Source organism: Aedes albopictus, chromosome 1 (genome assembly GCF_035046485.1).
Source record: "Aedes albopictus strain Foshan chromosome 1, AalbF5, whole genome shotgun sequence".
In the NCBI taxonomy this organism is placed as follows: domain Eukaryota; kingdom Metazoa; phylum Arthropoda; class Insecta; order Diptera; family Culicidae; genus Aedes; species Aedes albopictus.
In genome coordinates, this window is record NC_085136.1 from 129,612,045 (window position 1) to 129,634,639 (window position 22,595).

Sequence of the window (22,595 nt, forward strand, 5' to 3'; positions counted from 1 at the left end):
TGTATAGTTTTCACAGCTGTATTCATGATATTATATTAGGATCTACCAGTAAAAAATAAATTTATGCCGATTTAGATCGCAACAAGCTTAATCCCGCACTATGGCCAAAACTTCGGACTGGCCAAAATTAAAACTTCTCCTCTATAATAAAATGTCTCTCGATTTTCAAAAAAAAAAAAAAACATATTTCAAACGCAAAAAAACAGACATCTCTAAACTGTTTGATGTGTTACACCAAATTTCTGACAAAAATATAAAAACAGAGTGCTCTTTGAGACATGAAAACGTGAAAAACTTATGTATTTACATATTTTTTGCACTTTACCACCATTCAGTCTTTCAACGTATTTTTTTTCTAAAAACTAGTATTCAATATCCCTGAATAAAAAGAGATTTAGAAACAGTTAGCTGTTATATAAATGTTATATTTTAAACTAGTTCTTCCCGCAATGCAGTTCATCATTATACTTAGAGATTGAGTGCGGATCTGTATTTCATTTTACGAAAAGAAAACAAGCAAACAGCCACTGATACTGGCATCCCCTAGGCACCCTCTAGGAACAAATCCTAGATACACCAATGGTCGCTAGGAATACCGCTGGAACTTCCACCACTAATTCCGCAAAAAATACTCAAGAGCTTTGTAAATCATTCAAGACGGAATACAGTAAAGACCCGATTTTGTCAGCCCCATTTTGCGACAAACTTTTTGCTCTCGTTATCTCACGGTCAAACTTTAACCAATTTATTTGTATTTATCATCAAACTACTGCTGCAATGCGGAACATAGAGGGATAAAATGTTTGAAAAGCTGTTAAGGTTTTTGAGGAGAGCATAAAATGTGTTCTGAAAAGGGGCTGACAAAATCGGGTCACTAATGTATTGAATATCAGTAAAACAAAGCCATTTCCAGTACATTGAATGCAATGCGATTGCGTTTTCTCCACTCTGGGTGTTGCCTTGCATATAATCAATTTACGATCCGCTTCATCACTTCGCATTCTTTTTACTTTGAACTATGAAAACGTTTCATTGTCAGATTTCTCCATCTTCCAAGACTTCGAATCCCGAATTCCATGGAAAAGGGGCAATTGCCTCGAGCTATTTTCCCCTGTTATTGCGATTTCTTTTTTGTGACCCAAGAAAATTCCTTCATCCTACGAAAAGGAACTTTCCCATCGTTCGGCAGACCCGTCTTTTCTCGGAAAGTTATTTTCCCAAATGCCTTCCTTCCATATCCATTCATCCTGCCTTGGAATGCCTTTTGGTTGGGGCATGCCAGCGCAGAGTAATGCAATATCCTTTGGCGTTGACGGGCATGTCTATACATATTACTATTTTGGCTTCCAAAATGTGGGGAGGAAGCAACAGGTTTCTTTCGTCGTAGAGGCATAGAAAATTGCATCTGTGGTAGTTACAGTTTTACGTAGAACAGGGTAACGTTGATGCTTCCTTGATGAAATTTGCAATTTCAAAGTTTTTTGTTCAATAGTTTACAGTCATGAAATACTTGACGTTAGTCAAAACTCAAGGAAAACAAGAAATTGTCATGAACTACACTGAATTTGAAGCAAGTTTTTCTTTGTCACATAAAAGTTACCAATCAATGAATAACTACGTCAATATTAAAAAAAATGAATGTTCTTGGTACAGAACAACTCCGCTGAACAATGTCACTCCCTTTTACGGTACCAACACGTCAAATACCAATTTTCCTCAGAATGCCGTTGCTCGACAGCTCAAGGTTTCCCCCAAGTTAGGTGAATTGGCTATGGTGACAGACAGAGAATGGTTCCAGAGCTGGCATTCATTGCTGCGTGATAAATAAACCCAACTTGGGAGTTCTGCTAGCTAATGCAATAAATCGCAAGTCATTCGTTATATAGACATCATGAAACTTTGCTATTCTGTTGGATGTTGTCGGTCACCCATTTGGATGCTGCTGATGCGATGCAGCGAGGACACGCGCGCGTCCTGGTTTAGCTATATGGAAAAAGTGTCTTATTTCTTTGCTTAACGAGCGGGGGATCATCATTCGGGCCGTGGCACATTCCAACGACCTTGGACTGGAATCGATTTTATTCCTCTGCCCCTGGGAAAGTTTTCTCTCTTCTGCTTTGATAGTGGTAAAATGATAGTTACATTGGATGACATTTTTCTACAGCGGGATGAAGGTCGAGAGGGAGGAGTACCGGATATGATAATGATGAAAAATTGATATAACGTTAACATAATCGTACACGTCTTCAGGAACTTTCTTGATTCGTGGAATCAAATGCGGAACCCCTCAGCGTGGTAACATTACATTCACTTTCACAATAACGCACAATCATAAATCAGGTCACGTTCTACCTAGTCGACGAATTTTGCCCATGTCTTTTTTTGCCAACAGGATGTGTGGCGAACATCTACTTTGCAGCGTTGTAGTCTGGTATTCTTGCAACATGTCCACCGATTTTTTTTTGGCTTTGGCTATCTTCTGGATGCTTCGAGCTCGTCGTGGTTCATCCTTCTTCTACTCTCTTCGTCCTAGACGAATTCTATCCTGTTCGGTTTCGCCTACCACGTAGTGCCAGCGTCGGTAAACCAATTTCCTCCACGGCTAGTTTGTCGAGTCGGATGAGCTATTGGACGGAGCGTGGTTAATGAGGTTCATCAACAAGAATCGAGATGGGTTCTTTGCGATGGAGGTGGCTGCGCAGCAGTTTCACTCCATCATCGACTTTGCGTCCGCGAAGTCTAAAAATAGCAAGGACCTCAAGCAGGCTCTTATTAGACTTTGTAAGTCTATGATGGCAGCCAGACAAGACCACGAGAGACTCGTAGCCCCAAAAGTGTGGTGGATGCTATTGTTTACGACAAGCAATCGCAGAAGCGTATGAGGCAGCCTTCAGGTCAGATGAGATGCGGTGCCTGCAAGGCTAGGCGGCTGTTAACCCCGAAGGTCGGTAGTAAAGTCGGCAAGTCGGACCCCAGCCAGGCGTTCCGGAAAGACGGGAAGGGTGAACCAGAAAAGGCTTGCCCGTCCCGGAGCGTAGGGAACGAGAGGTTGCGACCACTGCTTGGTCCTCAGCAACCACAAGATAGGACGAGTCAGGGGAGGGGAGGACACCCCTTGGACCAAAGTAGAGCGGAAGATCAAGAAACCACAATCGGTCCCTTCGCTTTCGCAGGTAGTCCAAAAGGTGTGGTGTATGCGACTGATTGTGATAAGCACTCGCAGAAGCGGGCAGCCGTCAGGTGAGGAGCTGTCTGGCGCACGTGCCCACAAAACCAGGCGAATACTTACCCCAAAGGTCGGCAGCAATACCGGTAAGTCGGCCCCAGCCAGGTGTCCCGAAAAGCTGGGAAGGGTGGGCCTGAAAAGGCTGGCCCGTCCCGGAAGGATCGGAACAAGGGGCTGCGACATTTTTAAGACCCTCAGCAGCCACAGAGTAGGGCGCACCAAGGTGAGGTTTATTTCAGGTGTCTGAAAGCAGGACACACCTCATGGAACTGCAAAGGCCCTGACATGAGCAAACTGTGTAGGAGATGCGGCGCCGAAGGCCATAAGGCACAAGGCTGCACGAGTGCACCCATTTGTCTGATCTGTACCGGGAAATCCGTGAACAACAGGTATCCAACGAGTGGTCTAAGGTGCCCGGCCTTCAAGAAAGCCGCAGTGAACAAATCACAGTGCAGATAATGCAACTCAACCTGAACCACTGTGACGCGACTCAGATACTGCCTTGTCAGGCGGTTTCTGAGTGAAGGCGGATATCGCGATCATTGCGGACCCATACCGAGTACCCGCCGGTGACTGGAACTGGGTCGCGGATGGGTCCAGAAAAATGGCGGCGATATAGCTTACCTTACCGGTCAGGCTAAGGCCGGGGTGGCCTCTGCTGTACATAGTACCCGTCTCCATTCCACTCGGTCCATGGCTGTTTGTCTCCAGTTCCGCACTCTACGTAGGGTCCGCAGATCGTCCTCCACTTGGTCGACTCACCTAGCTCGACGCGCTCTTCTTGTACCGGTCGGATGACTCTCGAGAACCATTTTAGTCGGGTTGCTATCCGACATCCTGATGACGTGACCCGCCCACCGTAGCCTCCCGATTTTCGCGGTATCGGCGGTGGTTGGTTCTCTCAGCAGCTGATGCAGCTCGTGTTTCATTCGCCTTCCCGTCTTCCATCTGCACTCCGCCGTAGATGGTACGCAACACCTTCCGTTCGAAAACTCCAAAGGCGTGTTGGTCCTCTGCACGTAGGGTCCATGTTTCGTGCCCATAGAGGACGAACGGTCTAATCAACGTTTTGTAGATGGTTAACTTCGTGTTACGGCGAATTTTATTCGATCGTAGAGTTCTGCGGAGTCCAAAGTAAGCACGATTTCCTACCACAATGCGCCTCTGGATTTCTCTGCTGGTGTCGTTGTCAGCGGTCACCAGTGAGCCCAAGTACACGAATTCTTCAAACGCCTCGATTTCATCACCGTCGATATAAATACGGGGTTGCGGGCGAGGTGATTCCTCCCTGGAGCCCTTTGCCATCATGTACTTTGTCTTCGACACCTCCTCTCCTCTTCTTGGCGTAACGTCCTCACTGGGACAAAGCCTGCTTCTCAGCTTAGTGTTCTATGAGCACTTCCACAGTTTTTAACTGAGAGCTTTCTCTGCCAATGACCATTTTGCATGTGTATATCGTGTGGCAGGCACGAAGATACTTTATGTCCAAGGAAGTCAAGGAAATTTCCTTCACGAAAAGATCCTGGACCGACCGGGAATCGAACCCGTCACCCTCAGCATGGTCATGCTGAATACCCGTGCGTTTACCGCATCGGCTATAGGGGCCCTCTTCGACACATTAATGACTAATCCGATTCGCCTGGCTTCACTCTTTAGTCGGATGTACGTTTCCGCCATCGTCTCAAATTTGCGAACTATAATATCAATATCATCAGCGAAACCAAGCAGCTGAACGGACTTCGTGAAAATCGTCCCACTCGTGTTTATCCCCGCTCTCCTTATTACACCTTCTAACGCAATGTTGAACAGCAAGCACGAAAGACCTTGCCGTAACCCTTTGCGAGATTCGAAGGGACTCGAGAATGTCCCTGATACTCGAACTACGCACATCACTCGATCCATCATCGCCTTGATCAATCGTATCAGTTTATCCGGGAATCCGTATTCATGCATAATCTGCCATAGCTGTTCTCGATCGACAAGTGATGTGTGGGCACGTTGTATTCGCGGCATTCCTGCAACACCTGGCCGATGACGAACATCTGGTCCGTTGTAGCGCGTTCACCCATAAATCCAGCCTGATATTGGCCCACGAACTCTCTTGCAGTCGGTGATAGACGGCGGCATAAAATTTGAGAGAGATAGGCAGCGCTCAGTAGTGTGATCGCGCGGTAGTTTCCGCAATCCAACTTGTCGCTCTTTTGTAGATGGGACACACGATACCTTCCATCCATTCCTCCGGTAATACTTCCTCCTCCCAAATCTTGGTAATGACCCAGTGTAGTGTTCTCACCAGTGCTTCTCCACCGTATTTTAGAAGCTCGCTTGGTAGTTGATCTGCTCCAGCGGCTTTGTTGTTTTTCAACCGGCCAACCTCCTCCTCAATCTCTTGGAGGTCAGGGGCCGGAAGTCTTACGTCCTGTGCACATATTCCTAGATCTGTTACCACGTCACCTTCGGTACTTGCAACGTCACCATTAAGGTGCTCATCGTAATGCTGCCGCCACCTTTCGACCACCTCACGCTCGCTCGTGAGAATATTCCCTTGATTATCTCGGCACATGTCAGCTTGTGGCACAAAGCCTCTGCGCGAGCGGTTCAGCTTCTCGTAGAACTTTCGTGTGTCCTTAGCGCGGTACAGCTCTTCCATCGCTTCGCGATCCCGTTCTTCCTGCTGGCGCTTCTTCATCCGGAAGACTGAGTTCTGCCTGTTCCGCGCCTGTTTGTAACGTACCTCATTCGCTCTCGTACGGTGTTGCAGCATTCTCGCCCATGCTGCATTCTTCTCGTTTTTCAACTGTTCACATTCGCCGTCGGAGAAGTCGTTTCTGTGATTCGGAGTCGCGAAGCCCAGTGCTGTAGCTGAGTTACTACCTATGGCGGATCGGATGTCCCTCCAGCCATCTTCAAGTGTAGCTGCGCCAAGCTGCTCTTCCGTTGGTAGGGCCACTGCTAACTGCTGCGCGTAGTCTTGAGCCACTTCTACGTTACGCAGCTGCTCGATGTTGAGCCGCGTCTTTCGACTTCAACGCGTGGTGATAACTGTCGAAAGTTTTGAGCGCATGCATACAGCGACTAAGTAGTGATCCGAATCTATATTCGCCCGATTACCGGTCGGTACATTTCCGCCCTTCCTACCTGCGCGTTCGTGTCGCCGACAACGATTTTCACGTCACGCGGCGAGCTACCATCGTATGTTTGCACTAACTGCGCGTAGAACGCTTCTTTCTCGTCATCAGGTTTCCCTTCGTGTGGACAGTGGACGTTGATGATGCTGTAGTTGAAGAAATGACCCTTAACTCTCAACATGCACATGCACATCCTTGCGTCGATCGGCTGCCACCCGATCACACGTTGTCGCATCTTGCCCAACACTATAAATCCTGTTCCCAGTTCATTGGTGGTGCCAGAGTTTTGGTAGAAGGTAGCCGCTCGATGCCCGCTTTTCCACACTTTCTGTCCAGTCCAACAAAGCTCCTGCAACGCCACGATATCGAGGTTGCGGGGATGTAGTTCGTCGTAGATTATCCTGTCACATCCTGCGAAACCAAGTGACTTGCAATTCCATGTTCCAAGTTTCCAATCGTAGTCCTTATTTCGTCGCGTGGGTCTTTGCCGATTGTATCGAGTCGTATTTTCTCCTATGTTATTCGCAATGGGGGTTTTTACGGGTGGCTTATTGGGCCTACGCCAACACTCCTGTCTCGCCGGAGGGCCATCGTGCCAGTTCTGTTTAACGTCCCAACCAACACTGGGACGACCACGCTGATGGGGCTACCACCTTGGATCTAGCTGGGCGTGGAGCAGCGTTTCTTACTCAGCCGCTCGATGCCAGAACAGACGCTGTTTGAGCCGCACCTCATTGATGAACAGACACTCGGATCGTACCTCCTCAATCTAGCTGAAGTCAGAAGGACAACAATGCCCAGGCTGCACTACCAGCTAAGCACACAACTCATATCTGTAATAGTGCAATTACAGAATCAATGACTTCTTTAATTTCAAAAATTTAAACAAACATTCGGGGTAATTTCACAATTTGTACGTAAAAGGAAATTTTGAAACCCTAAGTTTATTGCTTTACACAGTTATATGTCATACGATTCATAAGCCTGCGTTTTGAATAAAGGGACCATTGGACTGTTTGTCATAATGACAAATATTTGCCATCGTAGTCCGACATTCATCCGAGGTTGCCATGATTTACGTTGTGTTGGTCATTTGTTGGGCTTGTTTGGCCAAATATTTGTCATGTCTAATGGGACCTTAAGATTCTAGTATTTCTAATCGCTTTTGTTTCAAGCAATTGTATTGGAAATGCTATCCAGTAATGAAATACGTGGATTTTTCATCAAAGATAGCTCTAACCCAATAAAAGAAATATATAAAAATATCGCCCTACATTGCCATATATTTGAGTGCCTGCAGTACCTGCAATAGTGTCAAAGAAATCAATTTAAATAGATTTAACGAAAATAAATTGTTCAAATATTTTGATTTGGGATGGGAATATGAAGAATCAAATAGAACTCAAAGAACTACTTCTCCAGCACTACAGTTTTAAATACGGGATGATTTTTTGGAGCTTTTGTAAATATTATCAGTAAATGCATAATTTCTTATCAAATTTGACAATTACAAAAGTAAGTTTTGACGAGGCCAAATAAGAATGGTTGTTCTGCAATTACTTGTACCTCAAACCATACCTCCAGAACTGTATTTTTTACAATTAAAAAAAGCATTTGCAAAGTTTGTTTCCAAACATAATATCCCTCAATTATTGTAAATAGCATTGAAATATCTCCTATAAAAAAAATCAGCCATTTTGTTTCGCATATCAGACAGTTACAGAAAAACTAGTATATTGAAATAAAAATTTGGATTTCGACTCAGTTTTGCATGCAGATTCAGAATATGGAATTATCTCAACACCGCTAAAGAAGCCAATTATTATATTTATCGCTAAAAGCAAGTAAGGATCATGTGAAGTAACTTAAAACTAAATTTGTCTCTAATTAGTATATTTATTACTAGATTCCATGCAGTTTATCCTACGCCGATAGTTAACCCTACATCGTACTAGTTATTTATGTAACGAGTTGCAAAAAGTTGATTTTTTCAGCACGAGTCGTACATTTATCCAACGAGGCTTGCCGAGTTGGATAAATACGAAGAGTGCTGAAAAAATCGAGTTTTACAACGAGTTCCATACAAAATTTTATGCAATGATTTTTTCATAATGCAACTCATTTGAGTTGCATAATGTTCATAATGCAACTCAAATGAGTTGCATTATGAACATTATACAACTATTTTTCATTATGCAACTCATTTCAGTTGCATAATGAACCAGTTCGGAAAAAATGGCCATTATGATACCAAAATGGATTATATAAAATGTAAATTATGATACTGAATTGCATAAAATTATTATTTGGAGCTACAGGTAAAAGTGAATTTATATACCGTCTAACTACTTGACTATAGAGCTCTTACTTTAGACCCGGCAGCCGTATCTATAGACAATATTGAGGAATAAGATTCTCGAAATAATTGGATCTTAAGCGGATAAGGTGTGACTAAAACGTAAGTCCCTGTTGAGATAGTTTGGCTTATGCATAATACGTAAATTATCACATGATTTTTAGGATAATAGAATACCCTCAATAAAGGTTATTGGAGATCTTGGAAAACACGCTCTCATTCCGCTGACGAAACAACAACTCACATCCCCATTGGTCCAATACATCCAGTTCCACTTCTTGGTGCTTTGAAATAGAAAGATAAACATCTATTCTGATTCTCTGCGTTGAAAACCATTTGAAAATCCACTTGGTTTTGTTATACGAAGGCATGGTGTATAACTCAAAACTAATGTAATTTTTCGACAATTTTTGATAATGTCAAATTGCATAACAGTACCCACGCTCTCAAGCAAAATATGCAACAGAAACATACACAAAAATGGCTTTTCTGCATTCTTGGGAACATTATTGATTAATAAAAAAATGTACAAACTCATTAATTAGAAAATCAATTTTTCGATTTTTGGCCTATGGCGGTACCACTGTGTGATGGTAGCCAGGCAGGACCACGAGAAACTCGTGGCAACTGCGGCAGCGGCAGAACCCACGAAGTTAAACGTTTCGATGTCTACCCAGACGAAGGCCTTCGCTTTCGGGGGTAGCCCCAAAAGCGTGGCGGATGGTATTGCTTACGACGAGCAATATAAGGTCGGTAGTAAAGCTGGCAAGCCGGACCCCAGCCAGGCGTCCAGAGACAGGAATGGTGAGCCTGAAAAGGCCGGCCAGCCCCAGGGCGAAGGGAATGAGGAGTTGTGACCACTGATTGGTCCTCAACAACCACAAGATAGGGCGGGTCGATGAGGAGGACGCCCCTTGAACCAAAGGAGAACGAAAAAAAAAGAAGAAACCGCATGCGGTGCAGGAGTGTAAAGACACCAGGCCTAGAAAACGTAGGAGGGAAGATGCCAAGCGCGAGACAGGTAACGCGCTCGTCATCAATAGCAACGATGGCTTGGTATGGTGCAGCTATCTTTGGCGGACGCAAATAAGTAGGGAAGCTGAAGGTGGGCTGGCAACTGACCTTGCAGGAGTCACCAGAGGTTTGCTTCAGGTGTCTGGAATCGGGACACAAGTCATGGGACTGCAAAGGCCCTGACAGAAGCAAAATATCGCCATGATAGCTGACCCATATCGAATACCCGCTGGCAACGGCAATTGGGTCGCGGAGCTTCAGGAAACTGAGGTGGTGGTTGTGAACAGCCGAAAGTCGGAGCAACAAGTTATCAGTGTAGGCGATAGTACTATCATTTCGAAGCACTTTGTCAAACACTTGGGGGTGATGATCGACGATAAGCTTACCTTCGGTAGCCACGTTGATTACGCCTGGAAAAGACGCTCCACTGCTATAGTGTAACTGTCCCGGATGATGGCCAATAGCTCTGCGGTGTACGCCAGTAAGTGTAAACTTCTGGCTAGTATAGTGTCGCTACGTCGAAAGCTACCGTGGTAAGCTGGGAAGTACTTACATGCTGACGTACCGTGTCACACGACGCGCTGCGTTATCACTGGGTGCCTTTCGGCATCCTTATCAGGGAGGACATGGAATGCTTCGAAATACGCGGCACAAGAGACATATTTTTTTTTTTTTTTCCTTCTAAACCATAGGGGGATAATCTGCTCAACAGACACCCTAACAGAAGGTTAGGGTAGTGTAGGTCTGACAGGCCGTCTTCTACAACAAAAGTAAAATCCAGGACTACTCTCTCCTCGTACCCACTAAACCATTCCTATGGTCGCCAAACCCTACGTCTCTCCGGAACCACCAAGAAGGTATTGCTTCAGAGAGGGGCTAGTGCACATCGCACCCACAAGGTTAGCTGCGTAGCCTGCAGCAACGAACATCGATGACTCGCTTTGGAGAGTCCATCACGGTAGCATGCTGGCGCTTAGCCAGTTTCCCGAGTGGTCCTCGCCACTCCCTTTGTCCTCGGAAGGCGGGCAGGGTCAACCCCGCCCGCGCCCTACTGCTGAGCGGACATCAAGAACTGATGCCCACGTGCAACCCGATCTGACCTGCCCGTAAGGAAGGGTATCACTACCCTTCAGGCCCTATCAGATGCACCCGTAGGTTGCAGACAGCAGGATCTCACCTACCCCGACCCTTGCCGGGGACCCCTTTCCAACCGCGGGCTCGGATCCAACCCAGTAGACCGACGCCACGACAGCACCGCTACCGGGACTTCCTCTCCGCGGCCACTTAATCGTTGTAAGGGTCGATCTCGACCGCAGGGCACCGGTATGACCTACGAAGCCGACTCCGAACCCCTGGACCACCTCTTGTACTGCATCTGGACTAGCCATTCTCCGAGTCCACGCGCCACCTCCTCTGTAGCTCCCAGACGATGTGGGTAATAGCCGTTGAAACGGCGTTCCAGCCAAACTCATCCCTACACATCCTCTGGGCCAAGTTGTCCGGAGTTGTGTCCTCCCCGCATGTGGCAAGCATGCGGTCACGCATTGTGCGAAAACGCGGGCACACGAACAAAACGTGTTCCGCCGTTTCCTCTAAACCATTGCACACTGGGCATTCGGGAGAATCCGCATGCCCGAAACGGTGTAGATACTGTCGGAAGCAACCATGACCTGTAAGGACCTGTGTCAGGTGGAATGAAACTTCCCCATGGCGCCTATTAATCCAACTATCTACCCTCGGTATCAACCTATAGGTCCACCTTCCTTTGGTGGAACTGTCCCACGTGCGCTGCCATTTGACCATAGAGGCCATCCTGACAGTCCTGCGTATGCCTCTTGTGCCGCGCATTTCGAAGCACTCCATGTCCTCACTGATAAGAATGCTGATAGGCACCATACCAGTAATGACGCAGAGAGCGTCGTGTGACACGGTACGGTACGCGCTCGCAACCCTCAGGCACATAAGCCTGTAAGTACTTTCCAGCTTCCGTCGGTAGCATTTAGTACTTAGCGCGGTGCCCCACGCCGGGCCGCCATACCTAAGTATGGATGTAGCAACACTAGCCAGAAGCTTGCGCTTACTGGCGTACACCGCAGAGCTATTGGACATCATCCGGGACAGTGCCGCAATAGCTGTGGAGGCTCTTTTACAGGCATAATCGACGTGGCTACCGAAGGTAAGCTTATCGTCGATCATCACGCCCAAGTGTTTGACGGAGCGCTTTGACAGGATAGTACAGTCTCCTACACTGATCTCCGTCTGCTGCTCCGACTTCAGGTTGTTAACAACCGTCACCTCTGTCTTGTGGTGAGCCAGCTCCAGTTTCCTGGACCGCATCCACGCCTCCACAACTTTGATCGAGTGGTTGGTAGTCAACTTTACCTCCTCGATCGTTTCACCGTAGACTTCGAGCGTAATGTCGTCGGCAAATCCGACAATCACCACTCCCACTGGATACTCTAACCTCAACACCTCGTCGTACATGACATTCCATAACACCGGACCCAGGATGGAACCTTGCGGGACTCCTGAGGTTATGTGAAAGCACTTCCGACCCACCTCCGTGTCGTAGACTAGTACACGATTCTGAAAGTAACTTCCGAGAATCTTGTACAGGTACTCCGGTATCCCCAGACGCAAGAGCGCATCGGCAATAGCAGACCAGCTGGCGCTATTAAACGCATTCCTTACATCCAGAGTCACTACCGCGCAAAAGCGAATTCCCCTCCTCTTAGGCTCGAGTGCTTTCTCGGCGGTTTTTGTAACCGACAAGATAGCGTCTACGGTGGACCTCCCCTTCCGGAAGCCGTACTGGTTACTCGAAAGACCATTTTCGCCCTCGGTGAACCGCAACATTCTATTGAGGATGATCTTTTCGAGCACCTTCCCCGCCGTGTCAATCAAGCATATTGGTCTATATGCCGACGGGTCTCCGGGTGGTTTCCCCGCCTTTGGCAATAGTACCAGGCTCTGCCTCTTCCAAGCTTCTGGGAAAACTCCCTCGTCCAGGCATTTCTGCATAGCAGACCTGAACATCTCGGGAGCCTCTGCAATAGCTACTTTTAAGGCCAGGTTCGGAACTCCGTCCGGACCTGGGGCCTTACCTACGCTAAGGGACTTAGCTATCCCCGCAAGTTCCACATCGGTGACCCTCTCCTCATCGCCAGCCCCAGTCCCCGGCTGTCCTACGAAAGGAGGCCAAGGACTAGGATCATGACGCGGAAAAAGTCCTCCAATGATCCCCTCCAACATCTCTGGAGATTGCTCTGTAGGAGCCATCACACCTCTCGTCTTGGCCATAACGATCCTGTAGGCGTCACCCCACGGGTTCGTATTGGCACTCTGACAGAGACCCTCAAAGCAGGCCTTTTTGCTTGCTCTTATCTCGGTCTTAAGCGCGGCTTTTGCAGCGGCGAACACCACCCGCCGTTCGTTTCGCTCTTCCTCTGATCGTGCTCGCTGCATCCGCCGCCTAGCCCGTAGGCAGGCGCGGCGCAGGTCCGCAATCGCGTCGGTCCACCAGTAAGCCGGTGGCCTCCCATTTCTAGGGTGGACTCGCCTAGGCATGGTCGCATCACACGCACGTGAGAGCACCGCTACCAGCTCGTCGCCGTCTAAACCGATTAAGTTTCGCTCACGGCGGAGCGCCTCCCTAAATACCCCTTCGTCGAAGTATGATGTCTTCCACCTGCGAGGGCTTGGCCTTGGCCTAGCCGCCTCTTCTTCTATCCGCTGTCTGCTGTTATTGTAGTCGATACTGTAGCGAACCGCCAGGTGGTCGCTGTGAGTGTAGCCATCATCTACTCTCCAGTTCGAACTACTTGTTAGGCCAGGACTACAAAAGGTCACGTCAATAATTGACTCCGCTCCGTTTCGACTAAAGGTACTCTTGGTACCGACATTAGCCAAGTCGACATCTAAGATGGCCAGTGTTTCTAGCAGGATCTGACCCCGCTGGTTCGTGAAACGGCTTCCCCATTCCACGGCCCAGGCATTAAAGTCGCCCGCTATTACCACCGGCCTTCGCCCTGTTAGCACGGTCGTTAAGCGGTCCAGCATTTGCGTGAACTGCTCGATCGGCCACCGCGGAGGCGCATAACAGCTACAGAAGAAGACCCCGTTTACTTTGGCGACCACGAAGCCCTCATAGGTAGTAGACACCAACTCCTGAACGGGGTATTTACCCGTCGTCCATATCGCCGCCATTTTTCTGGTCCCATCCGCGACCCAGTTGCCGTTGCCGGCGGGTACTCGGTATGGGTCCGATATGATGGCGATATCCGTCTCCCACTCAGAAACTGCCTGACAAAGCAGTTGCTGAGCCGCATCACAGTGGTTTAGGTTCAGCTGCGTTACCTGCACTGTGATTTGTTGTTCACTGCGGCTTTCTTGAAGGCCGGGCACCTTGGACCACCCATCGGATGTCTGTTGTTCGAGGATTTCCCGGTACAGATCATGCAGATGGGCGGACTCGTGCAGCTTTGGGCCTTATGACCTTCAGCGCCGCATCGCCTGCACAGTTTGCGCCTGTCGGGGCCTTTGCAGTCCCACGACTTGTGTCCTGGTTCCAGACACCTGAAGCAAACCTCTGGTGGCTCGTGGAATGTCAGGTGACATACACACCAACCCACCTTTATGCTCCCTACTTTAACGGACTTTTTGACGTCCGCCACAGGTAGCTGAACCAAAGCTATCTGTGTCCCTGCTGGCCCTTTCCGTAGCTTAACGGCTGCGGCGGCCACCTGCACATCGCACTGTTGCCGCAGTGCCGTGACGAGCTCTTCCACTTCGGTGATCTCATCGATGTCTTTGACCTTCAGAGTCGCCTCATGTGTCAGAGCCCTCACCTGCACACCCTCACCAAGGACCTCTTCTGCCAGCCTCTTATAGGCGGCGCCCTTGTGCTCCTTCTGGCGCTTCAGCTCCAGGATCATCTCGCCCGTACGAGTACGTCTAATACTGCGTACGTCGGCTCCAAGACCCTCAAGCTTGGCGTCGCTTCGCATCATCTTCAAGACGTCCGAGTACTTGGACTGTTCCGTCTTGATGACGATAGCGTCGCCTTTTTCGCGCTTGGCACCTGCCCTCCTACGCCTTGGCTTGGCGTCCTGCGCTACTACCTGCGGATTCGCCTTCTTCTTCCTCTTCCGCTCTACCTTCGTCCAAGGGGGGTCCACCCCTTGGATCGCCCTACTCTGTGGCTGTTGAGGGCCCACTAGCGGTCGCAACCCCTTGTTCCCATCGTTCCGGGACGGGCCAGCCTTTTCAGGCCCACCCTTCCCAGCTTTCCGGGAACCCTGGCTGGGGTCCGACCTTCCGGCATTATTACCGACTTTCGGGGTAATGATTCGCCTGGCCTTGCGGGCACCGCCAGACAGCTCCTCGCCTGACGGTTGCCTCGCCCGCTTCTGCGATTGCTTGCCCCGTTTGTCGCGAGCAGTCGCTTCCGCCTTATTCGGACTTCCTGCGAAGGAGAAGGCCTCCGTTTGGGTAAACTTCGGCACTTTCTCATTTGCAGGCTCCGCTGCTGCAGCAGTCAGCAACGCGAGTGCCGCGTGCTCCTGCTTGGCATTGTCGATCGACGCCCTAAGTCGAAGCAAGGCCGTTTTCAGGTCCTTGCTTATATTCGACTTAGTGGACGCAAAGTCGATGATTTTGCCAAGCTGCTGCTCAGCCACCTCTATTGCGGACCGTCCTTTGGATCCTCGGTTGACGGCCCTCAACAACCACGCTCCGTCCATAACCTCCACCGGCTGGCTTGCCGGGAAGTGGACTGGAGCACCCACGCTTGAGCTGCGTACGCAACTCCCAGCGCCTATCTCCTCACTTCTCCTTGTCGGAGATCTCATCAACCCGCTTCTTGCGAAGGGGTTGATCCCACCACTACTACCTGCTACACTTGATTTCTGTATTGGTTTGTTACTCATATTTTATTCCCACGAGTCGCACGAGAAAGAATGTCCACCACGCCAGAGCTCTGCATTAACGCGGTAAGGGACAGCTTACTGTGGGGGGTGCCCAGGTGCCCCACAGGCTCCGTTAAAGATCGAGCATCTTTTTCACCCCCTCGATCACTCATTCCTCGGCACGGGTCGCTTGACACCTTGAATTGGGGTTAGTAGTCCTATTCTTAGCCGGCAACTACGCGGCTGACTCGCAAGCGGGGGGGTGCGTCAGGCCCCAGGACATCCGTCCCTGCTGCCCCAGACATATGTATATACGCCAGACTGTCAGGATGGCCTCCATGATCATATGGCAGCGCGCGTGGGACACTCCCAAGAGTAGATAGTTGGGGTGATAGGCGCTATCGTGAACTAACATCCCATCTAGCTCAGGTCCTTTCGGGACATGGTTGCTTCCGACAGTATCTACGCAGTTTTGGCCATGCGGCTTCTCCCAAATGTTCGATTTGTGCGCATGCGTTTCAGCACAGTGCGTGCCCGCATGCTTGCCACATGCGGAGAGGACACAACTCCGGATAATATCTTGTCCAGGGGATGTGTAGGGATGAGTTTGGCTGGAACGCCGTTTGAACAGTTTTTAACCACACGTCTTGGAACTACAGAGGAGGTGGCGCGTAGACTCGGAGAATGGCTAGTTCAGATGCGGTACAATAGTTGGTCCAGGGAATCGGAGTCGGTTTTGTAGGCCATACCGGTGCCCTGCGGTCGAAATCGACCCTTACAGCGATTAAGTGGCCGCGGAGAGGAAGTCCTGGTAGCGTTGCTGTCATGATGTCGGTCTACTGGGTTGGATCCGAGCCCGCGGTTGGAAAGGGGTCCCCGGTAAGGGCCGGGGTCAGGTGGAGACCCTACAGTCAGCAATCTTCTGGGCCTGAAAGGGTAGTGATACCCTTGCCTTCAGCAGGTCATATCTGCTAGCACGTAGGCATCAGTTCTTGATGCTTGCAGACCAGTTGGGCGCGGGCGTGGTGGTTGACCCTGGGAAACTGGCTAAGCGTCAGCATGCTACCTTAAGGGTGTGAGTGTGATATGCAGTAGCCGATAACCTTGAGGGTGTGATATTCAGTAGCCCCTCTCTGGAGCAATGTCTTTTTGGTGGTTCCGGAGAGACGTGGGGCTTGGCGGCAATGGGAATGTGTGTAGTGGGTCGGAGGTGTAGTCCTGTCGTTTACTTTGCCTATAGAAGGTGGTCCTCAACCCCACTCTACCTGGATCATCCTGGTTCAGGTGTATGACCTTGAGAGCAACAGATAAATCATCAAACAACATATTTCTGCGTACAGAATAAAATCTCAAACAGATCTGAAACGATAAGATCCTACAAGCACTCCTAGAAGCGAAGGCATTCAGGTTTGAAGGCATAATTGTTCGTCCATCGCTAATATCTGTCTTCAGGTGGTGCAATGAATTATTTTTAAGACCTGTTTGTTTGTGATTAGACCATTAACCTACAAAGAGTCTCAATAACTTCGAAAAACCTGAAACGTTTTCACTATAGAGTGTATCGAATAGCTTTATGTTCAGCAGTGTTCTATGGTTCTTGAGCAATATTGGTTCAACTATTCTATCATATCATTATTCTATCGATACATGTAACCATTAACATCATTTTTCTGCTTTCTCTTTTCCAGCAACTCACAAAATGGATAAAGTAAAACATCGATTGTTCGTTAATTACCACCTATAGCTTTACAAAAGAATCAGTTGTCGTTAATAAAGTGGTGTAATCATTCACATCACAAAAGAAAATAAAAAAGAAAACTCATATCACTATCGGATCACATTGAACGAAGAAATCATCACGACAAAGGCTTCCACCACTAGCAGATGAAACACTATATGCTATAGACGTAAAAGAGGATAATCATTTCCAGTTAACTACTAACTTACGGCAATCGCTCGAACCTCCCGCTCGTTAAAGATTACACGTGTGGGTGGGTGTGTCTCCGCTTGTGGGCGAGCGAGTTGTAACCCTTGTCCCGGGTCCGACTTCGCAGGAAAAGTGCTTTAATTGATCCGATTGACATCCAGCCAGCCAGCCCCAGAGTACCAGCCACAGCGCGTGATGGCCGAACAACAGCAGCGTGATTCCCTGTGTCCTCGGTTGATTGACTATTTGGCGATTGTGGGCGCCCGGTCGGCGGTCGTTACCACCCGGCCAAGTGCGGGCGGCAATGCGACATCGGCGGGAGTAGCCGGTGCCGGAAGCGGCCCGGGAGGAATGCATGCAACTGGGCCAAACTCGGCGCCGCCGGTGCAGGTTCGTTGAACGATTTCTATTGATTGATTGGGTGATGCTAGTTTATTGGGAAAGTCTTTTGGGGGGGGGGACAACACGAAGATTCACAAGAAAAGAAAAAAAAAGTCTTTTAGTATAGGTTTTGCTTGGTGCAGTATCAATTAATCGTAGTCAGTCTGAGCTGTTGCTGTACTACAGCTAATGTTGTTGGGATGCTTCAACTAACTTACAAAGAAAAACCTTGGTGCTTGAGTTGGAAATGCCACGTATAATGATCTCAGTGCAATAGTGTTTCTTATGTAAAGTTTGGTCAACTGCTGCTATTATCCTTCAAAGGTTTTACGACCAACACAAGTAGTTACATCAGGTGATTCACTGACAAAAGTTCTTTTGGAGTTGAAATTTGACCTATGTACATATTTTAATGCTTTAACCCGTTAACAACCGGGACAATCTTCTTTTGGTAGAAATGCAATATCTTCTATGTTTTCAAACAAAGAACGTTTTACCCTTTCGTCTCTTTTATAGTCAATGGGAATTCTTAGATTTACAAAGTACTCCGGAGTTTGAGTCACAAATTCAGTATACTAAACGTGCGGTACTCAATAAGCTTCAAAGCATCGACAGAAACTCTTTAATACATAAATTGTGTGATCTAGGTCATCCAAACTACTCTAGAGTTAATTATTCCAAGATCTACAAGATGTACCATAATTTCTGTCCACTCTATCCAAGAAATTGATTCTCGTTGATGGCCTTAGACCTTGCAGTATTATGAGTGACTCGATGCTGTGCTAGTTGGACATTCCATGAAATACAAATGGCCTCGTATACATTTTGTAGTTGAGGTTATAATATCTACATACTGTATCATGCTTTAATTGTAACGAATGTTTATGGAATGCAGTCCATGATACTGATGGTACTGTGCAAACTATCGTGCTTTTTGTATATTCATGCGATATGCTAGGCTATCCAAACAATTTTGGAATCAGGGTGTTCAAGGTCTACGGGCTCAACTATGGTTTCTCTTTGCTCTATCGGCGTAATTCTTTCACGATTGTCTCTATGTTACTTTATAACTTTATATCATTCCAACTATTCTGGAGTTAAGTACTTCAAGGTCTGAAGCCTCTGCTCTTGTTTCTCTACACTATAGCCATTAAGGTGGCCCCAAGGGTGGCCCACACTTATATGAAAAACAAAAATTTCGAAAAATGTATGACTTTTTCACAACCGTCGAATCACTTCGCGGTCTTCGATAAAGTTCTTTGGCATATAGTCACCTACAATAATACAAAAGCGTTTATTTATTGAACGCTTACAGCGCCACCTATCAACAAAATTCAAAACCTTAAAATTTCTGCATACATTTGGCTAAGTTTCCCCATACAAATTTCAAGCGTTTTGAGCACCCCCTTAGGCTCAACCGATTTTGCTCAAATTTTGAACGTAGCTTCTGGGAGTCTAGAACAACTGATTTAAGAAGTAAGACTTGGCATTTTTTTAAATTTTTGTTTTTCATATAAGTGTGGGACACCCTAATAGCCATGTTATCAATTTCACAGCGCAACATTTTTTTGTCTCAAGGTTAAACTTATGTGTCTCTGACAGATTTTGGGCCGCTGAATCCGAATCCGTGCTCAGATTTGCTCCAGCACGTCACAATTTTGACCTATACCTCAATTTATAGCTCAAAATTGTGACGTGCTGGAGCGAATCTGAGCCCGGATTCGGATTCAGTGTGCTAAAATTTGTCGGAGACACAAAAATTTGCTCTTGAGACAGACCAATAGTTAATTTTTGTTACGCTTTGTTTTCATTGGCTTTTATTGCATTTCAACATATTCTTAGTAATTCTTTGCTTTTATATTTTAACGTTCTCTGGCAATAAGCTATCCTGAAATACACGTTGTTGTTTATATCATTCTTAAGGCAAATCGTGTAATGTTCCAACTGCCATGAATACTCACTCAATTTTCAACCTACGACTCATAAAGCCTCAGAGTGTTACTATAACAATATTCAATTTAAATTAGTTCCATGAAATCTGTTCCTCGCAAGATTACGATTAGTTTCGTGCGGCAGTAAGGACTGTTCATTTTATAAAGAGGACAACTTTGCAAGGCTATAAAAAGAAAACGCGTAGTTCAAATTTGAGCAGCCTTGGTTAGTTGTTCAGTACATTATATTAGCAGATAATAACCATAAATAAATTGGTTTAAAATTATTGAACTTCATAGAAATGTGGCAAAGTGTTTCGAGAGATCAATTTTTCAATTTCCAAAAACTAAAAATAAACACAAAATTTCTGTAAAACATCGGTGCATCGTTTTTAATTGCAAAAAAGTGTTTGCCATGCTGCAGCAGTTTGAGTGATACATATTCTGGCAAAATATAAACCTAATCGGAATAATGGTTGTTGAGATATTAAAGTTACAAATTGGACTCGAATTTCAAAATAAAATTTATTTGTTAAGCAAAAATGTATAAAAATTTTAAACTTTGAATGTTTTCAATGGATCTAGTCGAAAGTACTAATAATGCAATTTCAAATGCAGAAACCCGCTTCTTGATAGCATTGTTGGCTTGGTTACTGTGCTTCATGGCAGTTACTGGAGATAAAACCGCTTCGTTCTATGAAGGTTCTTTTAAATAACGATGTACTCTATTGCAAATACAACGTAACAATGATGTCGAAAATAAAAATTAACATATAGTTATTTTCAAATAAGGTATATAATCACATAGGGTCAGACCTTGCTGAAAATAAATAATAATAAGCTTCTCTAGAATCAAAAACTTGCATTTATGGAGCAAAAAGTATGCAATTTTTCATTATGGCCATCATTAAGTATTAAATTTATGATGAAGAATGTACTTTGAAGCATATTTTTCTTCGGTATCATTTAGAATGCGATTCTCTTCTATACTGGACAAATTTGGAACTGATTCCATAGTGTTATTGCATCACTGGACTTAAATAAGTATTTTTTATCAATTTCATTGATAACAAGGCAACTCACTATATCAAGCTGTATAATGCTTGGTGCATTATTACTGACCAACTTTTACACTCGACCTTTAGAATAATAGTATTAGATCCCAACACATTGAAAAGTTCATGAAAATTTTAAAGTTATGTATGTGGAAAGTTGTGTAGAATTTTGAGAAATGGGGTTTTATTGAGTTTTAACGAAAACCGCTTCAGTTCCATAACTAAGGACAATTTGTATAATGTTATATTTTTCCTGCACTGTAGAATAGCTATGGAAATTTATGCAAAAAGCCGATAATGATTTTATTGAAAAATAAAAAAGATATCACACAAATAAGGTGTCCTCTTTATAAAATGAACAGTCCTTACTTCTCAAACTGTGCGTTGCGTCTTGATCCCTTTAAAAAGAACTAACTCTTCTAAGGCAATATCCATTTAATGTGAGTTGCTAGATTTGAGTTTGTTTATACCGTTTCAACGTTCAGACTTTACCAAATATTTACATATTCTTTGTTTTGAGAATTTTCCTTGGCATTATGAAATTTGTTTTTTTTTTACTTCTTATGATTCATCTAAGTATTTGATTTTACTTATACATAGCTTGTAATACACTTTAAAGATTTCAAGAACCTTGTTATAGACGTTCTAGAAAAAATACTGTCAGTCTCCAGGTCTTCGTGCTGCCTCAAACCCATTTTTTTTGCTAACATCACAATCGTAGAGCATTTTAGTGATATAGTCCTATAGGACCTATTACCAACCGTCCTAACAGGTTTTAAACTATGTCCTTATGTGCTCATGTTTGCTAAAATTGCCAATACTATTTTACATAAAATCTTTGATGATGATGAAATATCTGTAGATAAAAAGCAAATCACGTTAAGTATTGTTCCTTTCAATTCCTCTAAGAATTTACATCTTTTGACAGATACGTATTTCGACCTCAACTGTAAGGTCGTCTTCAGTGTCTTGTACTTGACTGTGGCCCCCTGCCCTCCAAGATTTTTTTTTTAATTCGAACCAACTCAAAGATTTTCAATGATTCAAAGTTGCAGCAAAATTATCTCAAGAAATAAACCCTTCTAATAATTAAGGTTTTCATCCATAATTGTCAATCCTTTTTATCCTTTTTCACTCGATAATCATAAGAAATTTCACCAAGTATTCCTCCAAGAGAACAACTTCAATCACATGACATAACAGACGTAGGAAATGTGTGTAACCCTTTTCAATCGTCATTTCAATAAGCAAACCTAACTGGCAACCATTTAGAGATGGTGCAACGATCGCACTCATGACGCTTTAGCACAGACTGTACTTCTATAATTACATCATGGATTGCTCCAGAGATTTTTTTAGGAATTCCTCTAGGGGGTTCCTCCAGTGATTGTTCTAGTGTTTTTTTTTTTTTTTCGAGGATTCCTTCAGTAATTTTTCCAGGGATACCCAAAGGAATGTCAACAGAGATGCAGTTTTCCTTCTGAGATTTCTTCAAGAATACCCCTAGAGATTGCTCCTATAACTCAATCAGGAATAATTCGAAATATTTCAGCAGGAATATCCACCAGAAACCCTTTTAGGCAATTTACCAGAGATTTTCTAAATATTAATCCAATTTCTTAAAACATTGTACAAATATTCTTTTGGAAGTCCATCCAAAAATTCAAACAA

At 45.8% G+C, this 22,595-nt stretch overlaps 1 protein-coding gene across 8 annotated transcripts in view; it reads left to right on the forward strand.

The window, feature by feature from the left end:
- LOC109403571 (MAP kinase-activating death domain protein) overlaps positions 1 to 22,595 on the forward strand; it is a 116,105-nt gene that overhangs the window by 14,762 nt on the left and 78,748 nt on the right. For all 8 annotated transcript variants that reach the window (XM_029861542.2, XM_029861544.2, XM_062845366.1 and 5 more), the window contains exon 2: positions 17,319 to 17,947. In XM_029861542.2, the coding sequence (XP_029717402.2) occupies positions 17,753 to 17,947 (195 nt within the window). In that variant the 5' untranslated portion in view covers positions 17,319 to 17,752. The remainder of the gene's footprint in view (positions 1 to 17,318; positions 17,948 to 22,595) is intronic.